This window comes from Phyllopteryx taeniolatus, chromosome 22 (genome assembly GCF_024500385.1).
Source record: "Phyllopteryx taeniolatus isolate TA_2022b chromosome 22, UOR_Ptae_1.2, whole genome shotgun sequence".
NCBI classification, from domain to species: Eukaryota; Metazoa; Chordata; class Actinopteri; order Syngnathiformes; family Syngnathidae; genus Phyllopteryx; species Phyllopteryx taeniolatus.
In genome coordinates, this window is record NC_084523.1 from 5,196,163 (window position 1) to 5,219,882 (window position 23,720).

Sequence of the window (23,720 nt, forward strand, 5' to 3'; positions counted from 1 at the left end):
GAGTCGCCACTGAAATTCAGATTCACTTGACGTATTACTGTACAAAAAATATATTACTATGTACAGTATTTGTTGACGGAAACATCTGATTTACTCCCTTTCCCACTGTTGCCCATCAGAGTGAGAATGCAGTGCCCTTTTTTCCCAGCAGAGAGCTCCAGTGTGGTTCCACTGCACACTTTTGTGTCCTTGTCAAGGGTTCACTGTACAGTATGTGTGTGCATGGCTACATTGAATCTACAACTAATTACATTTGGTTCATTTTGGTTGCTAAGCTGTGACCATATTTTTCTGTGTCCCTGCTGCCTGCAAGCATAATGGAGGATCAGTACATTATTGAGTCTGTGGCAATAGCACATTAATCATGATGGTGGCTTTGTGTAATTATCACTGGAAGATCGTCCAATTTTACAGTAATTACATCATTGTTTTATGTTTCGTCCATTCATTTTCGATATCGCTAGCTCATTACGGTTGCGGATGAGCTGGAGCTTATCCCAACTGACTTTGGGCGAGAGGCGGGATACGTAACGAATTGGTCGACACGGCACAATGGCATTCGCACTCACATTCAGACCAATGGGAAATTTGAGTCTTCAGTCACATGGATGTTTTTAGAATGTGGGAGGAAGCCAGAATAACCGGAGAAAATGTTTGCTTTTCAACGTTTCCTTTCGATGTAGTGGCCAAGATTTTAACCACGTCACTGTGAGGCTATACCACTGTGCTGTATGATCAAGTTATTAGACACCGTTAGTGTTGTTTATTTGCTTGACGAGCGTCACATTTAGATTAGATTTCGTGCGTCATTGGCAAAGTTTTGCCGAGGTTCTGCAGCTGTGACAATTGTCTCATTGGAGACTTTGCTTTCTTCTCGTCCTCCACTTTTCGAGTGAGCGTGCCGGAAGAAGCAGCACTTTCAGAAGGTCACACAAACACACACACACAGGAGGCGAAGTCAAACTAAAACAGCATGGGCCTTAAAGCCGGGGAACATCTTTTCACCTTTGAATTGTGACCTTCACGCAGGAGTGCACCTGATATAACAGCTTCATCATCTTTAAAGTGGAATTTGAGTCCATGTGAGGCATAAGGCTGGGCGACATGACCTAAACATAAAATCTTGTTTTAACAAATCTGATTTCATTCGATTTGTTTACTCTTCGTTTTTAGAAAAAGCAAATGACAATAACATTATTCAAAACAGTTTTTTCTTTTTTTTTCCATTCTGGGGTTTGATTTGTTTGTCCAGATACGGAACTATCTTTGAAACAGTTTTCATCCAGCATCAACTTCCACAGAAATATTAGAAATAAGTGGGATTTTTCTTTCCAGATAATATGAAGAAATTCCTTGTGTCAAAACATAATCCAGAATAAACTTTTCAACATCATAAAATGAACCGTCAAACTGCATGGCTTGATGAGTGACTTTTCTCATGTAGAGTTGTACAGGTGAGGCAAGGCAGCCATGGCAAAGTATTTTCAGCTTTGGAGCACATACCTCGGGTCAAAGGTTTTCAACATGTGGATAAGTCACTGCTTTTGGAACATCCAAACGGGCGCGGCTCTGGCGATGGTCAGCCCGATTGACTCCGTGACTGCCTTCCACCAGGCTTCTTTCTTGTCGTACCCAAAACACTTTGAAAATGATCACGAAACGTCCTAGCAAGGCACTCAAAGAAGTCATTTTTGGGAAGTGAAAATACATTTCCGTCTGCTGTTCCCTTTCTGCCTTTGCAGCACGCTGGAGACAACCTTCGACGCAACTGTGACCACAGAAGTCAACGGACGGAGTCTCCCCGCCCTCGCCACCCGCTCCTCCCCCATGGCCTGGCGCCTGGGCCAAACGCAAACGCCGCGTCTCCAGGCGGGCGAAGCCCCCTCCATGCCCGGCGGGTACCCCTCCCCCAGGGCGGGCGCGGGGGGCGGGGGCGCCACCGCGACGGGCCGCTACGGCGGCCACTCTGACCCCTCCAGGTTTGTGTACAGCGCCCCCCTAAGGCGATCGGCAGAGGCGCGGGGGGCGGAGCGGGGTGAGAGGGGAGGAGGAGGGCTGGAAGGAGGGAAGCAGATGGAGGTGGCGGGGTACATGAGTGAAGGGGACGTCCTGGGGAAGAACGAACGGATGGATGAAATCACCAGCGGGTAGGATGAGTAGTGCTAACCATATTAGCACATGATAACTTTCACTCTTGATGAATGTATGATAAATAACTGTATTGTTTGTCTATTTAGTTAGTTTAAATGCATGCTTAAACATTGTATTGATAGTTGTGGCGCAAACAATTAGGTTGCTTGAAAATCTTTGCACAACACCAAAATATGGTGGTAGAAATCAGTACAATTTTCTATTTATGAATGTGCTATTTATGCTTGAACGCATCACTCAGTATTTTACTGTAAAACAGTAGGCAAACTTAAACATTTGGAGATGCGGTAAAAAAAAAAAATATTAAATGTGAATGTGTATGTAAAATTGTTTCTTTTAATAATAAATTCTAATTCATTCTCATTTTTAATTTATATATTTTTAATATTTTATTAAAATTAACCAATTACATGTATATTAAAAATAGCTTGCATGAGAGCTTGTTTAATGTTTAAAAATACAAAACACATTTTGTTTTTTTAAGTTTAAATAACTATTTTTAAAATGCGAGCATTCTGCACGACATCAATGATTTTGAATTGTCAAGCAATTGTCGGGAGAAAGTCTGGCTAAATTATTGCTACAAATATCATAGAACTCTTGATAATAAACGCTCAGTGGGCATTTATAGCCATACTTTGCCAACCATTGAATAAAATGTATCACTTTAATTTAATTAATAATTTAAATACAGTTTATTTATACGCATTGCTAAACATTTTATCTATTTTGTGGAGCAAACGATTTGCTTCTGGGGATTTATTTGCAAATGTTGGTAGAAATCAAATGTGCTAGTACTTTTTTGTGTGTGTGTGTAACTGTACTTTCTGTCCTTGCACAAACTACGTACACGATTACACCAAGCCTCGATTTCTCAGACACATTAGTATCTTCAGAGAGGTTTGGTGGGCCGGGAATTGGCATGAAATTGATGAATGATTGATATCATTTGATTGATGGAGTCAAACATCCGTGGGATTCGAGACAAATTGTTTGAGCGCGTTAGGATGAAAAGGTGATTTGCCATTTAATTAGCTCAATTAGCCCGTCGGCTAATCATTCCCGTGTCCTATCAGCCGCGTCTGATTGCTATCTGCGCTCAAATCCCAACCACAGATGCTAATTGTAAACATACGTAGACATTGAATTTAGAAATAATGCACTAGCACTGTAAAGACTGATTAACAAGCATTCATCTTGGCTGTGTTCACGCTCTCGTTCTCATCTGCTTCGTTACACTACACTCTCGCAGATATCTAACAGATGGAGGTCTGCATTTGTACGCGCGGAACACGGGCCGTGCGGGCGACGCGTCTTCTTCTCGAGAAATCTCGCACAGGGGAAGCAAAGAGATCCAAGGGGACGTGGACAGGTAAGGATGGAATCTGTCAATCACAGTGGCTGCTTGTTTTCCATCAACTACCCTCTATGTTGAGCTTTCGTATGGGTCTTTCTTGGTAACTGACAGCTCTGTTTGCTTCTTCAACTCTGAAGAGTGTGTTCCCGTGAAAAAGAACTCGCTTTAAGTCCCCAAATGGGCGAGTCCCACTTGTCTCATCGGAGTTTTGTGCCATTAGGAACCAGAAGCTTCAGTTAACCGAGTGTTCTCGTAAACTTTTCAGTTTTAATGCAAGCACACTGAAAACTGCAAAGCATTTGCGTGCGCAGCTCTGCTTGTTGTGTTCACTTTTCGCTGTTGTCAAGGACAAATCCAGCAGACTGTACTTGATGCAATGACACACGAGAAGAAGTGGTGTGAGGAATCTGTCAACGGGCATCTTTACTACCAATAAGGCTTCAATCTCAAATATTTGCACTCTACAAAATACATGGCTGGAACTATAAGTACAACGAATAGCAACCGAGCCCTGCCGAGAATAGAAAAACATCAGCGAGTTTGTACATTGTGTTGATAGTTGATAGTATTGATTGTACGGTAAGTTTGTAATTGCCTATAGATGCTACAAGACGACTGGGCTGGGGCCTGGCTAAAAGAAGCTCCTCCCCCCAGGTCAACACAGTTGCCTCGCAATCCACAAATTAGCAAATTCACGAATACCCGTCAATATGCGGGCGCTCACTGTATAATGATTTGTTTGATAGCGGCTGCCTTGAATTTAAGGATTCCATAGCTGACATGTTATGTCATCCAAATGTAAGCAGTGTGAAATATACAGCTTGCAGCCTCGCCACGGCTTCTGTGTTGGTGTTCGCTCGCTAATCCAATTGTTTCACAGCTCAGCCGATCCCTCTGCTGCCGCCGGGCTACGCGTTCCCCCTTGCATCATCCCGCCAACACAACATAACAGCCAGTCACATCAGTCAGTCGGTCCGTCCGTCATATCTGCGAGCGGCCAAGCGTCAAAACACGCGAGACCTGGCGGCAGGTTGAGAATAGCCGATTAACCCGCCCCGTCAGTCGCAGACTCATCGGCCCGTCACACTTGACACTCAAGCGAGGAGACAGATGGGCCGAGAATAAATATGAACCCCGCGAACCGTCTCCTCCGTCTCCCTGTGACCGCGCTTGTGCGTTATCTCCGGAGTTTTGCCTCCTCTCCTGAGCGAAACGTAAACACAAAAAATAGCACATCTTCCACAAGGCCCTTGAACGTGATGGAGAAATATTGATGTCTGCTTTCCCTTCAGACGCATTTGAGCGAGAAAAAAGCCAGATGGGAATTTCAATCCCCTGTCTTTTTTCCTCCCTTTGGCCCGTACACACCGGTGAAAACGACTTGAAAACCACACTTTTCCTTCAACGCACACTCCATGACGTGACTGTCAGAAGCTTGAGCTGACACTTCCCACTGGCGGATGGCAACGCTCAGCGGGGAATTCATTTCCCAAGCAATCATTCGCCGGGTTTCACACCGAGGAGAGGATATACCGTCCTTGATTGGGTTTTTAGCGGAAATAACGGTGTGCTCAGTGACTTTGAGGGAACTTTTTCCTCCAAAGTCACACATAACATACACAAACATTCTGAACATATAAGAAGGTAGACTCAGCACTTCAACTCAGGCTTAAATGGTAAACACTGCACAGTAAACAGGCAAAAGTTAGGATAGTCTGCATTTTGTGTCATTTATTCTCGAGGAAAATGTTAATTTGTCAACCAATTAATGGAGAGCAGTACGTCTAGCTCCACCGTTTTGGTACTGATAGGGGTACCAAAAGATAAGTACCATCAATCGTTTTAGTACCCTTTCCAATGCAAGCCTTACTAATAAAACTAAACATGCTTTTTATTGTATATGGTTTCACCCTCCTGTTTTACTCATTTCTCAGGACCAACAATAATGTTCCGGATCAATTTAACCCAGGGCATGTTGAATTATCCAAAGGTGTCAAAATAGAATTGAGCTTTTCTATTGCGCAAATATTTGGTCAGTTTTGCTTCCAGAAGAGAACCCTGCCTTACTTCTTTGCAGGGGAAAAGAGCAAAGAATGATTTAAGTTCAAGCTAAAGTGCAATTATTTTGCTCCTAATCCTCTTTGGTACAAACATTTCATGAAAATAGGCTTTGGCAAGCTGCCCAAAATCAATCAATCATTTTAGTACCCCTCTTCTTAAGGCATGCAATACCAATCCAGGTCAAACTTTTAAAATGCTGCTTGATAGTTTACTGTAAATTGTAGTGCAATGTCACATATGCCTAAAAACATTATCCCATGCAACTGCTATTGAGTGATTATATTAAAAAGCTGAAAATGGTACATTTTGCCACAATTTCCCTCTGACTAACCAAAACTAGCCTTGAATTGTTCTAGTATGCTTTTCCTGAACAAATTATACGGAAATCAATATTTTACCAATAACTCCCAAAAATATATTTTGAATCCTCCAAAATTCACTTCAGTATTTAGTTTTCTACAGCACAAATATTTGCTCAGTTTTGATTCAAAAAGAGAGCGTCGCTTTCCTTTGCAGGAAAAAAACAAAACAATTACTTAAGGCAACGCTTTTCATGTGCAAGCTGTGTTTGAGTGATAGCATGATATTAAATGCAGCGTGCCCCTAAATATTTGTTTCTCTCGCACAATGGTGTAATTCCTGTTTAATCGCGAAAAGTGGAAGAATTGCTGCGCATTGAAGTGTTTTCAAAGCTGCTTCCCCTTTGTTGTTGTTCGTTACACTTTTTTTCTCTCCATTATGATCAAGAATCGGGCAAACACGCATACATATGAACCAAGGCACGCACACACACAAAGTCTGGCAGCAATACAGTGTGCATAAACTTCGCTCCCATGAGGCTCATTATACTTCACACTTTTTTCTTTATCCTTCAATCAGGACTGTCGGCCAAGCAGGTGACTGAGTCCATCTGTGGCGAAAACACTGCTTGCTGCCTTGCTCCTTATGTTCGAGTGGCTTAAATCTGCTTCTTTTTTTTCCCCCACCTTCATGTGAGTCATATCAGATGTTTTGCCCAGTGTGATGTGAATGGATATTTATATACAGTAGGGTCATGAACAGAATGTTGTACTTAGAAGACACTTGGAGTTGTTAATGGTGTCCAAAGACTTTTGTCCTGATGCCGTAGAGTGCACTCGAGAGCATTTTTGGTTATGACTCTGGCTCCTTGTACTCAGCAGAGATAAATAGAGCGTATTTGTGGATGTTTTTTTTTTTTATTATTAAGCATGGCTGTGTGCACGTGTTGTTAAGAAGGATCACGACTGTCACTGCGCAGAGCTCTGACAGTCGAGGTGAGCCGTAAGCAAGCGAGGAGATTTGGGTGACGAGCTTCTTTCCCTCACCATCGGCGGCGTCGTATAAGTTCACGTGTAGTTCAGCACCGCCCCGAGCGCCGCTTAGGGTGGGAAATCTCTTTCTCATGTTGCACCTGAAACAGCAGCTTCCTGTGTTTTTTGAAGTTCTGAAGTCTGTTTTTCTTTTTTTCCCAACAAAGTCTAAACTTTTCAAATGGTGACGGTAATTGGAGGAAGTTGCGATCTGGGATGGAGTCCCCAGCTGTGCCTTGTGTTCATGCAAATGGGGCTCCTCACTTGAACAGGTGCGTGTACTCTCTGATGAAACAGTTTCCCGTATCAACGCATGCTAATGAAGCATTTATTTATTCAGAAAGGCTTGAGATTCCCTCCACTTGTCATTTACTGGCACTCATCATTTCCGATAGGGGAAGCTGGATATCCACACATGCCATCTTAACAGCTGAATGGCCAGTGATGTTTGATGTGTTTACCCCGATTGACTGAATGACCGTCCATCTGCTTTAAATGCAATGTCGAAATCTATTTGGTATTAAGCCAAAAGCCAATTCTGACTCCCGACCTACTGTATCTCATGGTAGCAGTATGTAGTATTACAAATTCAGCAGTCTCAGCTCTGACTGTGTGTGATTTATGGGAAAATGTGGTGATGAGTCAAGTAAAAGTGACATAAGATGGTATTAAAACATCCTTAGCCTGACTGAAGTGAATCAGGCATGTACTGGAGACATTTTTACCTCTTTATAACGCAGTGGGCATGTCGTTATTCGACTTGATGAGGGGGGTGCTGTTAAGTTTGCCATTGCGAAGATGTACTGGAGACCTCGAGATTTAACTACTCTGACTGAAGATATTTTTTCCAAGTTCCCACGCTTATTTTGATAGTAATATAGGTATACATTTCATTACAGATTGGTCTACGATACAGTTCTAAGACAGATTTTAGTATAAATGGATGAAAGCTCTCCCCGCTGCAGCTGCTTCAATTCATTCAATTGAAGATTCCATTCATTATCAAGGATCTTAATTACTCTCGCAACATAAGAATCGACAGTGATCCACTCCTCAAAAATTCACTTTACTGCTGTGGAGTATGAAAAGCTAATCTCATTGAATGATGACTGTTGTACAATAGTCATAACATTTTGATGGTGGTTTAGTGTTTCCTCACTTAAATCAGCATTGACCCACAAACCTCTAGTTTTATCATTCATAATAAATATAAATCATACAGTAAAGAAAAACAACTGGAAAATATGTCTAGATAATAGTAATAAACTCATATTACAGTTTCTCTCTTTCTGGATTTAAACATTTTTCTACCATGATGGGTGGGCGGGGGAGCATTCAAACGGGTTATGGTGTTTATTGATCTCCTGCCCCCTATCGGAAAAACATTCTGATACCCTCTCCCCCTTCATGATTGGTTTTCGCGGGGCATAAAATATATCGTTGCACGCCACTGGGCTCATTTCTGATATTCATCATGATGTGAGCAAGAAATACAAATTTGAAAATTAGCAGTTCTATATAATCTTTCTTGAGATCATAAAGTAGAATTTAGTTTGCTGTCATAATTAGCATTTCTTCAAATCATGCTCCCTGACCGTTTATTTCAAATCTCAGTGCACTTGTGATGCATTTCCACAATATCCAGATCGGGTACATGCCAGGTAATCATACGTTATCTCCAACTGTGCATGGACCACTCTTGAAAGGGTCGCAACAATTTATTTTAATCCCACTTTCATACTTCCAATTTCATTAAGTACATTGCCTGCGGAGATGGTCTTCTGCAGCTCGCTGCTCATTGGTGATTAAAGGCACGTGCCAAGATCCCCGGTGGTCAGACTTCAACCTGGCCACCAGGGTGGTGCTGCTATTCATCAAGTAGTGGTGCTCTAATCCCAGAAATATGGAGTTTGTTTTGTATGGGGAGAGGAAGCACTGTGCCAAGTGGTCTGCCACAGAAAGAGTAGACAGAAGGCTGTGCGACCCTTAGACCTTTGCTAGCCCCAGAGTCGTCCCTTCATCCTCACTGCCAAATCCAGCAGCATTGTATTCTGCAAACCGAATCGAACCTTTTCACTATGATATCAAATACTTTCGGGTTGTAAAAACTCCACCACTTACACCATTAGTAAACAAACTCTTCTCTGTCATTTGACTAAGGCAGAGCAGTTGAGAGAACATGATAAATGGCTTGAATGAGAACTTGAGCCTTCTTCTCAGTCAGTGTCAGTCGAAAAACTGTGAGGTAAAGTGCTTGGAAAGGAGACTGCGAATGCCTTTCAATGGGTAAGTTGATTCAAAAATTGACAAGGTGGAAATAAAGGCATAGTCAACATGATCACTGAGGGCCCGGCTAATTCATTGAGTTAGGCAGTCTTGCGATCTGCTCTGTGCAACAATTTATGACATCCACTCGATTTATTCTCTGCTGGATTGATTCAGATTTTTTTTAAAGAAAAACAAAGGAAAAAAACTAAACTTTTCGGGCAACATTTGGCAGAGCAAGTTTTTGTCATCGTTTCACTTTAGATCAGTAATAGTCACTTGCATTCTGCCACCCGGAAGTACCCTAAAAAGTAACATGAAAAGGTCTATTGTATTGGAGCTGGATGGATATTGTACATGTATTTTCAGGCAGATAGTTGTGATATCAGTGGCTTTCCATGCTTCATTGCCATTGGACGGCTCAGTATTTTCTTGATGTCTGCATTGCGGTAGAAAGCTTTTAGCGGCCCTGAAAAAAGTAGCGCCGAGACAAGGTCACCCTGTTCCTTGAGTTGATTGAGTCGTGCGCAGGGGAATTTGATTCGACAGTGAAAAATTGGTTCGATTGATGTCATTTTGCCTAGCGCATTTGCCTCTCCGCTTCCTATATCAAAGTCCCTACTGTTTTAAGAATGTAATTAAAGATCATTGTTTCGGAAATAAGATGCTCAAGATAATTTTTCTCAGCTGTACTGGTACCATTAACTTGCTTAGTGCTCCAAAAAGGGGACTCGTGAATAATGTCCCAAGATGAATCAGTACAGCCTCACTCATTATGCATCAGATCACTTCCAGTCAGAGGCGTTTGGCAAAGACGACGCGCAGTCGGCGGGTCGCTCTCATCCGCCTCAGTTTGGCTCAATTCCGCATTGTCACCCTCCCTTAATTAACCCTCGCCAACGCGCAGCTGACGGCACGTCCGATTGCGCCTCTGAGGGGTTGGCGGGCCCATCCTGGGTTGGGGAAGGATGGCGGCGGCGGAAGAGGGAGGGGAGGAGCTGCAGGGGGTGAAAGTGGAACAGTGAGGTAGTCGTTTTCTTCCTCTTGTTCCCATTCCCTCCCCGGACTCCCGGTCGATTCGCAGCTCGGAACCTTCTCTGGCGTGATTCTCTTGAGACAGGACCAGGAACAGGATCAGCGTTAGAGGTGAGTTGACAGGACAGGTAGAACCCACCCTCTGTTGGCAAACTGTAGACAGCCCATTAATGTGTTTGTGTCGATGCGTTTACCTTGTACCACTTTTGCCAAAGCCAGGGAGCAAGTGGAGCCTAGCATTGCCCTGCTTCGGCAGCTGTTAAAAAGGTGGAAGAAAGAAGTGTGAAGTCCTTTTGCATCCTTTGAGAAAGATGTGTTTGGCCTCTCTGAAGAGTAATTGCACAAGCTCAGCAGCATTAAATCGGATTATGGTGCGGCCAAATGGGGATGTGAGCTTTCCATTTATATTAAAGAGGACTGTTTATGTGTGTGCTTGTGTGTGCATGTCCAGACTTGAGCTTGCAGTGGCTATAATTAGTGTATTACTTATGCACAGTATTTGAACCAAACATCCACATCATCTGTTTGTAGGCAGTAAAATCTAAAAGTTTATTCGTGACACAAAAATGAAAAGTCAATTTTTCTAATCCGTAGCTCTGAGTCTTAACTTTTAACACATTTTGGCCGAACTAGATCAAAAAGTGATTTTTCTGCTGATCCAGAGCCAGCCCACTGTAGCTGATTACCTGAAGCTCTCTGCCAGTTCACTCCCATTCATTTTCCTTTCATTCTTTTTTTCTTCATGCAGCTTTTCTCCGCTTTGCTGCTTTACTCTTTTGCGTTCCAGCTCGCTGGGACTTGATCTCTGTCATGCCTGTTGTCAGTCTGTATCCTGTTGGGGCTCTTTGCAGTCCATTTCCCCGTCTGCAGCTTTTACAAGTATTCTCGTGGTAGGACAGGAAGGCTCACAGTGTCAAATTGTTGCTAAAATGTTCCTAGTGCCGAATTCAGTGTAGAACACGTGTCGTACAGGTAATTGAATTCCTCCTGCGTGTGCGGAAGGTCGAAACGGGAGAGTTTTACCACTATAGACAGCTGTCCACTTCGCTCACGTCAGGCTCCAAAAACCTAATCATCTACGTTAACGTGCTATGCATTTGAATAATTGAAGCGAGCGTACACAGACAGCACGGCAGGCGTGGACTTACTGAATGTGCTTGTGTTCTTCCACAAAATGGCGAAAGATTATATTAGATTTCGATTCAACTTTCTCATACCACGTCACATGTACAAGGTAAAGAAATTTAGATTGCATCCCAGCCAGAAGTGCATGAACAGTAGTTAAATGGCATGTTCAGTTTATATAGTGTGTAATGATAGGATAGATATATTTATGTTAAAATGAGGTTCTAGTTCTAAAATTATGTCATGTTTACGAACAGGCTGTGACTTTGATAATGAGTCCAGTGGGCCCATGAGAGTTAATTCATTCCATGACCACAATCATAAATGAAATGACAGAAATGTCATTAATCCATGCCAGCTCTGTCCCAGAAAAAGTAGCACTTTATAATATTGTACTTGATAAAAAACATTTAGTATAGTAATCACATAATTAAATAGAATGTAAAAAAATTTAACAGGTTTTGACATGTTTTGCCTTAATTCAGTGGACAATGTGCTGCTCCTTCTTGTGTGCGCGCCCTGGCCATACGTGGAGCCAGTCAAAATAACTCAGTAAGCCGCAGTAATATTAGTAATTCTTTGGAGAGGATAAAGACTATATGCCTGTGAATATTGTTCTATTTTAGAGAATTGTTATTATCTTTCTACCTGTCTTGCGTCACCTTTTTGTGTTTAAATATCCTTTGCTTAAAGGACTATAACGCAGCGAAATCGATGCTATTTTTTAGTCAAATGGACTTTATTAACGGAAAGTTGTGCGTTTTTTTTAAATAGACGTGTATTTCTTTTTGTTTTATGTTTAGTTTTACAGCAAACTTCAACTAGGAGTGGCATTAAACAACTTGAAGCCACTTTTTTGAAAAATGATTCACCGTCTGCCAACCTACGCTTTATCTGTATTGCATTGAGTTGAGTTCGCAGCTCAAATTTTTGCTCACAAGTCAAAGCAAACTATCGTACAAAACGATGGCTCGTATCTCGAAAAACATAGAAGTCGGGACACTCGTATCTCAAGGCGCCACTGTATTATTGTATAACTACAATCACGATATACACTACGTACAATGTACAGTGGAAATTGCAATTATTGGAAGAGAAAAAAGATACAGGTTATAATGCAGCTAGAGAGATGTTTTAGAGACTTGGCCCTTTTTTTATGGTGGAAAATGGAAAATGTTCATTTGTTAATACCAACAAGCAGCCTCCAATTTACTGTTAATCAAAAACTATCTCCAGTTGTTTCCACACATTTTCGTTGATTTTCAGTCCATTTACTGAAATGTCACCCCCTGAAGGTTTCCAGAATTGAGGAAAAAATGACTTTTGAAGCTGGAAATCAAGTAAAAGCATTTTTACAATTACACTTTTGACTCCCCTTGGTTGTCACATTTTCCAATCCATGCAAGACTATTACATAAGAGATCCTTAGAAGAGATGTTGTGTTCTCTCTACCTTTTCAATTTGCTATCCCAATTGTTTATCGAGCGCCTCCTAGAAAAATTTTTAATTTATCTTCATGATCAGGTGTGATCGCTGACGTTGGCCTTTGTTTGTGCTGTTAGTAGCGTTTTTCCTCATCCCGGGCATGCTGCGGGCTGTAAGGACCGAACTTAGCGCACTGAATATTGCATGAGATAAAGTTTGCATGGCTGAGTGGAGTCACAGCGATGCATTCGCGGGGTGCAGAGCTGCTAAGACTGTATGTGCCGTGTGGAAACCAAGGCTTTGGAACTGAATTGACAAATGGACGTGGGGAGACTTCATTTATTTTAGTCTTTACCATGTTGACATCCTCCGACTTGAAGTCTTTACCCTGTTGCACACTGAAGAGGAGAACATTTTTACTATAAGGCCTGTGTTTGTTTCCTTATGGAAAATCCAGTGTTTTCGCGTGGATTTAACACACTCTGTGCACACCGTTTCATATACAAAGCTAATATCCTCTGCTGCGTTTCCTCTGGATATTGTTAGCTCATAGTTAATTTATGACACAGTGACACAGAACTCCCGCCCTTGCCGGCAGGTTATCGAGTTCGCCCGTGGTGACGTGGCATCCGAAAAGCGTGCAGGTCTGAAGGGGAAGGCGCTCGGTGAAGCTATGCCATTCTGTCAGAACCATCTTAGCTGATCCCGGGAGTTGGACTATGAAATATTCAGCTCGCTGCTCCACTGGGTGGGCTCTCGGGAGGATGGCTGCCATTTATTCGTGTGATCCTTCTTGTTTTGTCAGGAAGAGGCAAAGAGCAGGAATGTTGTTGTTTCTCAGCAGTGTCAAGCTTCCTTTTACGCAAATGCTTTATAAAATAGTTTTCTGTTTGTGTCCAAAAGAGGCTGCTAGGTAGCTCTCTCCTCACTATTTTCATACAAGTTATTACAATCAAACCGTTATTGGTCAGAGAACTGGCTTCCAGAATCAATTATTAGTCGCAGATGAGTTTATAGAGTCAGTTATTGGTCACATAACTGGCTTCCAGAATTTGTTATTGGTGACACAACCCAAATTCAAAAGACAGTATGTGTGTTTCTTAAAACACACACACTGCCAGCCTTCCAAGTGAACATGGATATTTGACTTCTAAAGCCGTCAATGGCAGTGAATGTGTTAACACAACTACATATGTTAATTCCGAATTAATAAATGCATAAATGTTAATAATAAATGAAATCTGTTTTTGTCTTTTACTTTCTCACTTTCTAATATAGACTAATTAGAGCAATGACGCTGCAAGATGTCGATGATAAACATGAAGGCAATGAGAATAGGGCAAAGAACCATATTTGGTCATTTCCATGAGTTTCAATTGAACCCTTAATACAGAAAAACAGCATTCAGGTCATATTTGCAGAAAATAATGCTTATATATATATATATATATATATATATATATATATATATATATATATTTATTTTATTTTATTTTTATTTTTTTAAATGTGAATTAAATGATTTTATATTGAATCGTGATGGTAAATTAGGTGGTCCAAAGATTTGTGTGATAATAGCCGCCTTAGTGTATTTTCAAATAATTTGTTGTTTCACTGCAGTAACCCACTTTGCTGTTGAACATAAATTAGCTTCCACAATTCAGTTGCCAAGGATGTGGAGCGAAAGCCTTTAATTTCGCCTTAATGACTCCGAGGGCCATTCACCGTGACTTGTTGTGTTCATCAAGCAACATTTACCAAAGAAGTGCGTTTTAATCACATTACCAACAGTGTTGACTAGTTCTCCCAGCAGAAAAAAAAGGGATTTTCAACTTTGTATGAGTGAGACCACCCTTGGACAGAGAGAGTAACATTATTGTCATGTTTGAATAAAAAAGTCAATTAGCGCCTCTGCTCCACTCTGCTGTGTCATTCCATGAGGTACTTTTGTGCTCGATACCCCAGCAGAGGGGTGCCAGATATTGCTCGACGAAAACGGTTGCGACATGTTTCCTTGTACTCTCTTAGCAAACCAAATCACGTTGGATCAGTCCATGTCGTATTGGGGCAGTACATTTGGCCCCATCTGGCCTGTGTGTCAATCACACATTGAAGTCTCCTCTCAGAGGAGGACGAGTCAGAGTGCACTTCAACATGCCTGTCGCCTTCACTCTGAGCCCAGACGTCTTTCTAACTGAAGTGTTGAGACAGACACATGATCCAAAAAGTCTTCAAAAGAGACAATGACAGGTAATTATGAAATATCCAAAAGCCGATGGTTACTACAAATGTCTGTGCCAGAAAAAAAAAAAACACTTTTTGGTGTGTGACAAATGTTTGTGTATTTGAAATATCCACTCATCTGTCTCGCAGATCCTTTTTTTCTGACAATGTATTTGAATTTAGGGAAAATGAAACCTCACAATAACAAAATGATAAAACTGGCACTGGTACACAAAAATCCATTAAAACATCCACAGAAAATGGATGGCTATGACCATTACCTTCATTTAGTGATTGGCTAGGAGAATTCATGCAGTTCTACTGCCTGTCCATTTCAATTTCTGTTCCCAAAAATGATTCTTTACCCTATGAAGGGCTCCATTATATGGCGCTATGAGTCACAGTCCTTTCACGAAAGCATATCAGTCAGTCAATGGAATAAAAGCGTTTGCTCGGCAAACTCTGTATACAATGTTTTTCAAAGCTTGGTTTGCAGGGAATTAGTTCTCATTTTTAGGTTACGAACTCATGGATTCATTAAATATATGTAGACTGTCCAACAGTCTTCCTCTCACTCCAGCCCGCCCACATTCTCTTCCCCTTCTTTCAAAGAAAAAAACAACAACAAAAAAAGCAATTATTGTCTTATTCTCAGCCTTCCACTTCCATCTTCAGTCTCTGATCAGTTATAGACGGCAAGCCAGAATCGACTTGTCTGCAGTGCGTAATTACTTTTCTGGAAGTTGTTTTCCATTCTTTGACCTCATTTTTGAATGTCAGCTGCATTGAAAATCCCCTCGTACATTGCGAGTTACTTGGGGATCCGTTAGCAAAATAAATGGGTGTGGAAATCTTTGTTTAACATGCTTTGGTTTGTTGAGTAAGCAGTCATTTTGTTGGCATTGATTGTCATCTTTGAGTTCTTTCGTGAACAGAAAACCTCAAGAGTAGAGACGCTCTGTGCCAGAACTTTGCAGCTAATTCAATCTGGACATCTAATCATAGCAATCCTCTCCCAGGATACCTAAAGGTTGCGATCTCGTGCTGTAGCTGTTGCCATGGTAACCGTTTGCTCGTGAAGAAAAAAAAGCGTTGCTTAACGTTAATGATGTTAATGATGGTCGACGGAAGTTGCGAGTTTATGTGAACAGTCAGTAAATGTTCTCCATCTCACCAAACGTCTTGTGTCTCCTCCTCCTCCTCCTCTTCGTCTTCCTCCTCCTCACAGCTGGGACGACAGCAGCTCGGTGAGCAGCGGCCTGAGCGACACCTTGGACAACATCAGCACCGACGATCTGAACCCGCCCGCCTACTCGGCCGTCGGCTCGTCGCGTAAAAGCAAAGGCGCCCAGGTGAGGAGCCGACATTTCCACAGTATGTAGAATTCAAATTCATTACCATACGAGATAAATCTAAATGTCGTCACAATGACGACATGACAGTGGATATACTGTAGATAGTTAATTATTTCTGAGATACAATTGCACACATGCACCCTAAGTACTGCTCATCAATCATACTGCAGCAATGTAAAAAAAAATCTACTGACAATAACTAACAAATACATTAACAGTTAGTGTGCAGCTGAGGGAATGAGATGCACTCTTCCTGCTCTCCTCAGTCTTTCTTTGTTTTTTGTTGCGCTATTCTGCCAAGTCTCTCTTGCCCCTCATTGAAGACACTCCGGTGTTGCTAGGGAGACCGCATGGCCATCTGTCAGGGAAAGGCAAGTGGTGATCTCAGTTGTGTGTTTGTTCGTGTAGGTGTGTTTGTGCACGAGCATCCCAAAGGAAGAGATCTGCTCGGTCCAAAGATAGCTCTGACTTTACACTCCACTTCCTCTTTGTTTGCTTTGCGTTGCCTACCGACCTGCCTTATGTTTTCAGTGTGGTGGATGAATAATTCAGAGGCAGAGGTTTGTACTTAATGTAAGAATATGTTGCATTTACTCACTCAGTAATTGAGTACAACTTTTTAATTCCTTTTAGCAACATCTGGATCCAATCAGTAGAAATTTGATTTGAGCTACTACACCTGGTTAGCTCTGGATCCAATCAGTAGAAATTTGATTACACATTTGTGAATAAGAACTTAAAATTTAATGACAAATTACCATACCTAACCATTGTTATGATCAACTCAACTTTATTTATAGAGCACTATAAAAAAAAACAATCATATCTGAAAACAAATTAAAAATAATAAATACTACTACCCTGACCCTCCTACTACTACTATCACGACGAATAATAATACATTTAGAAAAAGTAAATACCTGTCATATCTAGGTCAGGGATGGGCAAGCCTTTGTGCTTAAGAACTACGTTTGAATTTTAAAATGGACAGATGAGCCACATCATTTGTAAATAAGGTTTAAAAGAGTTAAAATGCCATCCATTCATTTTCTGAGCCACTTCTCCTCACGAGGGTCGCGGGCGTGCTGGAGCCTATCCCAGCTATCATCGGGCAGGAGGCGGGGTACACCCTGAACTGGTTGCCAGCCAATCGCAGGGCACATACAAACAAACAACCATTCGCACTCGCATTCACACCTACGGGCAATTTAGAGTTGTCAATCAACCTACTATGTATGTTTTTGGGATGTGGGAGGAAACCGGAGCGCCCGGAGAAAACCCACGCAGGCACGGGGAGAACATGCAAACTCCACACAGGCGGGGCCGGGGATTGAACCCGGGTCCTCAGAACTGTGAGGCTGACGCTCTAACCGGTCGCCCACCGTGCCGCCAGTTAAAATGGTTACATAAAATATGTAAAATTGTTTAATTTAATAATTCTATTTATACTGTTAGTATATAATATTAATACTCTTTTTTGATTGATTTAATTGACCAATAATTGAATTAAAGATGAATTTAAAATAATTGAATAAAGACATTTTAAAAAATATACAGACCAACAAATATCACAGGACTCCTGATAATTGAAATGCTCTGGGCCAGGTTGAAGAGCAGATCCGCCTTCCCCTGATCATGGTGGATGTGTTCAAAAATTGCACCCAAACAAGCAAACGCATTGGAATGAAAACAACCTCCTAGCAAATGCCATCACACACTTACGTATGTGTACTGGGACATATTTCGCCCCAGGGTATCGTGGCTGGATTCTTTTGCCGTCTGAGCTTTGTGTTCATTGTTGTGCTTCCTGCTACAGTCCCAGAAACCCACTAAGTCTAAGCATGCCGAGCAGGAGGTGAGCAGCAGCTGGATCGGAGCCGAGGACCTGAAGAAGGTGGAGGAGGAACTCGAAGCGAGCATGGACCCCAACGGCGGCTCCTCCCGCTGGAAGCCTTCTTCATCATCGTCTTCCTCCCAAGCCCAAGGCCAGTACGAGGACGCGGGACAGAAGGCGACAACGCTGGCCCAAATATCCCAGACTGGCTCACTGAGAAGGGGCATGACAGCCCAGGTGGGCATCACGCCACCCAGGACAAAAAATACCTCTGCCTCACACAAAACAACAGGTGAATGTCCTATTAATCAGTTTCATGTGAGATACGCTGTCCAGATTTGTTCCCTTTAGTTTTAGTTAACAGTCAGGAAAAGCCTACTAGACAAACTGAACTTTAGTTTGGGTTAATCAGAGGCATATTAAAGGGAGGCAGGTGTGTACATGAGTTTGAACGCGATTGGTTAATTCTGAACCCGCCCTCCCAGTTACTACAGGGTGTGCACACTTGTGCAACCACATTATCTCTATTGCTTGTTTTCACTTCCCCTCTCCAAAAGATTTCAATTGAGTTGTGTAGGTTCTAGATCACATGAATGGTGCAAAAAAAAACTTTAAACAGTGGTGTGTAGAATTTTTATATCCCCTGTATGTATGTGTTCCACCTTTGCCCCAAAAAAGTTTTCCATCGCTTTTAAATTTTGAGTCAACACAGCAGTTTTTTTTATTTTGGCTACTGGCCAATACTTGACGCAAACAAGCTTTGGCTAAAAATATGCTGAGATGTTTTAGCATTTGTGCTAAATACGCTTTATGCAAATTGACAGGCAAGACTGACGATGCCAAGGCTTCGGAGAAAGGCAAGGTGCCCTCTAAGGGTTCTTCCAGCATCCAGCGCTCCCCCTCAGATGCCGGTAAGAGCAGCGGAGACGAAGGCAAGAAACCCCCCTCTGGTATCGGACGCCCACCTACCACAAGTTCGTTTGGATTCAAGAAGATCTCTGGTCCCAGCGGGGCCCTAATCACCTCTAGTGGCGCCACGCTCGCTAGTGGTTCAGCCACCCTGGGCAAGGCACCCAAATCATCAGCCACCCTCGGCAAAGGCACCGGTATCGGTGGCGTGCGTAAGACCAGCCTGGACGGCTCCCAGCCTCAGGACGACGGCACGCTGCTTAGCTGCGGCGGCTCGAAGGTGTCCCTCCAGTACCGCTCTCTGCCCAGACCGGCCAAATCCTCCAGTGGGGCGGCGGCGGGTCGCGGCGGGCACCGCTCCAGCTCCAGCAGCATCGACTCCAATGTCAGCGGCAAGTCCGCCAGCGGAGGGGCGGCCAACCCGGCCGGACCAAAGCGCAGGGACGCCGGGAAGGTGGGCTCGGACCGCTGCAGTCCCGTCAACACGAACCAGACCGACAAGGAGAAAGTGACGGTGACGGAGCAGGATCCGGGACTGTCCACTTCGCCCAAGTCCAGCCCCACTTCCACGGGCCAGACAGGCCTCAGGCAGCCCGGCTCCAAGTACCCCGACATTGCCTCCCCTACATTCCGCAGGTCAGCCACTCAAAAACATCCTCACCCCTCTCATCTGTCTTTTTCCTTGTTTCCACCAAGCAACGTAGTCGTAAATGGTGTGATTGCGATGGTTTCTGGAAACCTTTCACAGCACATTTTTAGGACCAAGCATCACTTTCCAGTCAGTTGAGTGATAATTTAACAGATAAAGGTGTCTAGGATAGCGCGGCATGCCCCGAGGTGTGAAAAGATAATTTTAAATAAACAATTGAATATAATTTCAGAACGATTGGATGTAATATTCGAGTCTGGTAAAGTAGGCGCAAAATCGATATAAAAGACACATCATGAGGCAATCATAATTGAGTAACTTTACAGGAAGATTTTATGGCCACGCTGCTGTCAAGGACCATTAAATGGATCTCTTTTTTACGTGCGATAAAAAATATTGTTACCCGAATGATGAATGAGCTGGCTTTTCATTCAAGGCAGACGTATCCAGTGAAGCTTCCTTGATCAGAGCAGACACCAGACAGGAGTTTCTGGCAATGCCAGTCTCCTGCTCATTTATAACACGCCCAAACATGTTCGTCCCATCTGATCTGTCAAGCCGGCTTCTTTTTCATCTGCATGTCATTGTGAGCTCTTCCCGAGGTACCCTCACCTGTTTATTTGGTGTGATTGCGTTGGCGCATGCTGAGTAGTAGGTTGCGTGAGAATATGTGGAGGCAGACAGGCCAGATTGGGTCCTTCTAAGTCAAGAACAGATGTGTCATTGTGTGTTAGTTATGTCGAGGAGGTTTGAATGTGTGTGGGGGTGGGTGTTGGGTGTGCTTACTAATTCATATGCTCATGGCATTATTGTAAGATGCCTGCATATGCATTCCGCTTACCGTTTGAGCCTTTCTAAATGAATTCACCCACCTATCTACCTCCAGATTGTTTGGCACCAAAGCCAGCAGCAAGGCCAGCTCCCCGGGCACGCCCGACTCTGGCAAGTGCCCCTCAATCCTGGGCAGCCCGCACGGTACTCTGGCGAGGCAGGCCAGTCTGGACTCCCCGTCCTCCGGCACAGGGAGTCTGGGCAGCGCCGGCGGCCTGAGCGGCGGCAGCAGCCCGCTGTACGGCAAAGGCCCGGACCTCCTGTGCACCGACTCCCCGGCCTCCAGCCCGGCCTCTGGCCTCTCGCTGCCGTCCAACGCTCGGCCCTGGCCTGCCTGTGGCTCGTCCGCTGGCAGCAAGGACACGCTGAGCTGCCAAAGCATGAGCAGTCTCCACACGAGTTCTGAGTCGATAGATCTGCCTCTGGGCCACCACGGGCCCAAGGTTACGAGAACCGGCAGTGTCAAGTCCACCCTGTCTGAGGGGTAAGATTGGGCTCAATCATATGCATTGTTTCATGTGAGAACTACGATCAACAAACCCCAAGATGCACATTAAATGTAGAGAAAACCGAAAGATCTAGGCAAGGTTTTCCCATTTTATTGCACACCCTTCAAACGATCCGTGCATTGTTTCTTTTAGTCTAAGTACAGTGATTCCCAACCAGCGTGCGTGATGATCAGGTGTGCTGCAGGGATTCATCCAGTTTCACTTAATTGGTCCAAAAATGACATCTTTCTATGCCTGTGACGTAAAGTGACAGGCAGAACAATTCAATGCTCTTTTATTAAACGTCGTTGTCGGGCAGAAACCTCGTGTGTCCAAATATGCTCAATTTCTTATTTTTTCACAAATCCATACTAATAGCTAGTCCCCACGTGATCTGTTATTTTTACAAATTCTTAACCGATCTGAAGTGTTGAAAATAGTTTGAGAGCAAATCTATTCATTCTCTTGGGCTACTGTATGACAAGTGTCGAGTAACTCCACCTCTTCTTTAATCAGCGGCATCGTGTCGCCTCAAGATCGAAAGTATGGATGATTTGTTTTTTTCCGACAAAAGCGAGGGAAAATAGTTACATTTGAGTAGGCCCGTTTTGTTAAAAATCTATCGTTTTAACGCTTTGTTGCAGAGGGAAGCCCGTCAGCCACGAAGGTAAGTTGGCGGGCAGATAAATTCTCTGCCTTGTCAGCTCATAGTTTTCTTTCATTGCATCACTCGTGGCTCTTTGACCTTTGAAAGAGAGTTTTGGAAGATGCCGTGACCACAGTCGTGAGCTTTTGTTCAGCATTAAAGCCTTTTCCTCTTCTAGGGGGCTCAACATGAGCGCAGTTTAATGGGCATGTTCCTAACATTTTAATCAATGACAGCGTAATAAATTAGCAATTTTTTTTGTGCGATTGAACACAATTATGGGGAGGTGTTGTAATACGCAACAGTATATGATAGCAATATACGTTAACGATGCAGTATTGGGTAACTCAAGCAAGATGGCATTTAAAAAAATAAATAAATTCTGAAAAATGGGGGGTTTGGAAATGCGAGGATTGCACCCGACAGCGACGATCATGAACCTCTGTATCCACTTTTTGGACATTTTTGTCTGGTGGTGTGCCATAAGATTGTTCTAATGTAAAATGTGTCAATCAAAGTTGGGAAACACTGCTCTAGTATATAGCTGTACAGTCAATATCCATTGTTGCTTGTAGTGTTTTTTATAATTATTTTCAATGCTTTTCTCATTGAGTATTTACGTGACAAGTGGCGAGCGTAACGAGTTATTTTTTTTCCATTTAACGCACTCATCCTCTGTCTTAACAGCATGCCTCTTGACAGAAACACGCTTCCCAAAAAGAGACTGAGGTATAGAAAATTCGCAGCAAGATTTGAATTGAATCTCTGCACGCAGCTGCATGAAATTACGAACTACGCACGTGACGATGACGATGTGAAAGGCACACTGCGCTTTTTAATTTGAGTTCATTTCACGTATGCCCTTTGTGCATGTTATTTTGCACTTAGAGATGCTGCAGTTTTGGGATGTGACGTTTATATGCAGGCTGCATGTTAGTCTGTATGTCTGCACGCATGCTCCTCTGCTTCTCATCAACATAGTCGTGGTCATTACCCCATTACCCAAACAGCTTTCTAATCATTGTTTGTCATATGTAGAACAGTGTGGGATTCAAATAAAATGACAAACCCCAAACCACATGCACTGAAGTTTCCAGAAGAGTGACCATTGGATAGTTCAGTTCACTAGTTCCATTGGAACAGCAGGACATATGCAGCGAGTGTAGTGGAGCGAGGTCACATGTGACAAGCGTAGTAATGAGGACTTTGCAAGGAGAAGGCTGCTGAAAAGTGGACAAGCGCAAACTCAATTATTATCCCCCGGGGATTAAATATGGCCGATATGGCCTTACGGAGCTGGGAGGAGATGAACGGCAGTTTGTCTGGAAGCGTATGCCGATGCATGCATCTACGCTCGAGTACGCCTGTCTCGTATGTTTGGTTTTTGCCGTGAACGCCTTTGCACTTATCCCACCACCGATCACATCGACACTCCCCGACCATCTCGTTAAGGCTGACAGCAGCCTAAACTAAGCGCGGTCTCTTTGTGGGTTCCAGGTACCCACCGTCGTCCAGACAGACGTCCCACGAAGAGGGGACGGAGTGGCTGAGGTCGCACTCAACGGGGGGGCTTCAGGACTCGGGTAGCCAGTCCCCAATGTCTCCACCCGGAGCCTCCTGCACCACCGCTGGAAAATACCACTACTCCAACCTCTGTGAGTCTGTGCTAATTGCAGCATTTGTATGCTGCTTCCATTGAGGAACCGCGTTCTGCTCAATAGGGAGAACCCTGAATACACAATGAAGTTTTGAAACAAACTGCATGAATATCGTTGTGATTTTGCAGCTCGTTGCTATAATGCATCTGCCAGGCCTCAAAATGTTATTTTAAATCACTGCTACAATCTTAAAATTAACATTAAGGACAATATTGAATAATGGCACTGTGGAAATGCTATGAAGATGGGGGGAATCCTGTAAATTGGATCCAATGCAATTGGATCAACATTTAATGAGTTATTCCATAGCCTTTACCCCACCCTACCGCAAGCTGTAATGAAAGTCGCTTCGATTTTTCATAAACACTGCAAGCAAG

General features: G+C 43.2%; 1 protein-coding gene across 15 annotated transcripts in view; it reads left to right on the plus strand.

Moving 5' to 3' along the window:
• nav3 (neuron navigator 3) overlaps positions 1-23,720 on the plus strand; it is a 240,426-nt gene that overhangs the window by 197,478 nt on the left and 19,228 nt on the right. For 11 of the 15 annotated variants that reach the window (XM_061761831.1, XM_061761828.1, XM_061761829.1 and 8 more), the window contains 8 exons: positions 1,743-2,147; positions 3,404-3,523; positions 16,202-16,325; positions 18,145-18,454; positions 18,987-19,707; positions 20,607-21,035; positions 22,373-22,414; positions 23,183-23,340. In XM_061761831.1, the coding sequence (XP_061617815.1) occupies positions 1,743-2,147; positions 3,404-3,523; positions 16,202-16,325; positions 18,145-18,454; positions 18,987-19,707; positions 20,607-21,035; positions 22,373-22,414; positions 23,183-23,340 (2,309 nt within the window). The remainder of the gene's footprint in view (positions 1-1,742; positions 2,148-3,403; positions 3,524-16,201; positions 16,326-18,144; positions 18,455-18,986; positions 19,708-20,606; positions 21,036-22,372; positions 22,415-23,182; positions 23,341-23,720) is intronic. The other 4 variants (XM_061761830.1, XM_061761832.1, XM_061761823.1 and 1 more) reach the window with 3 other exon arrangements.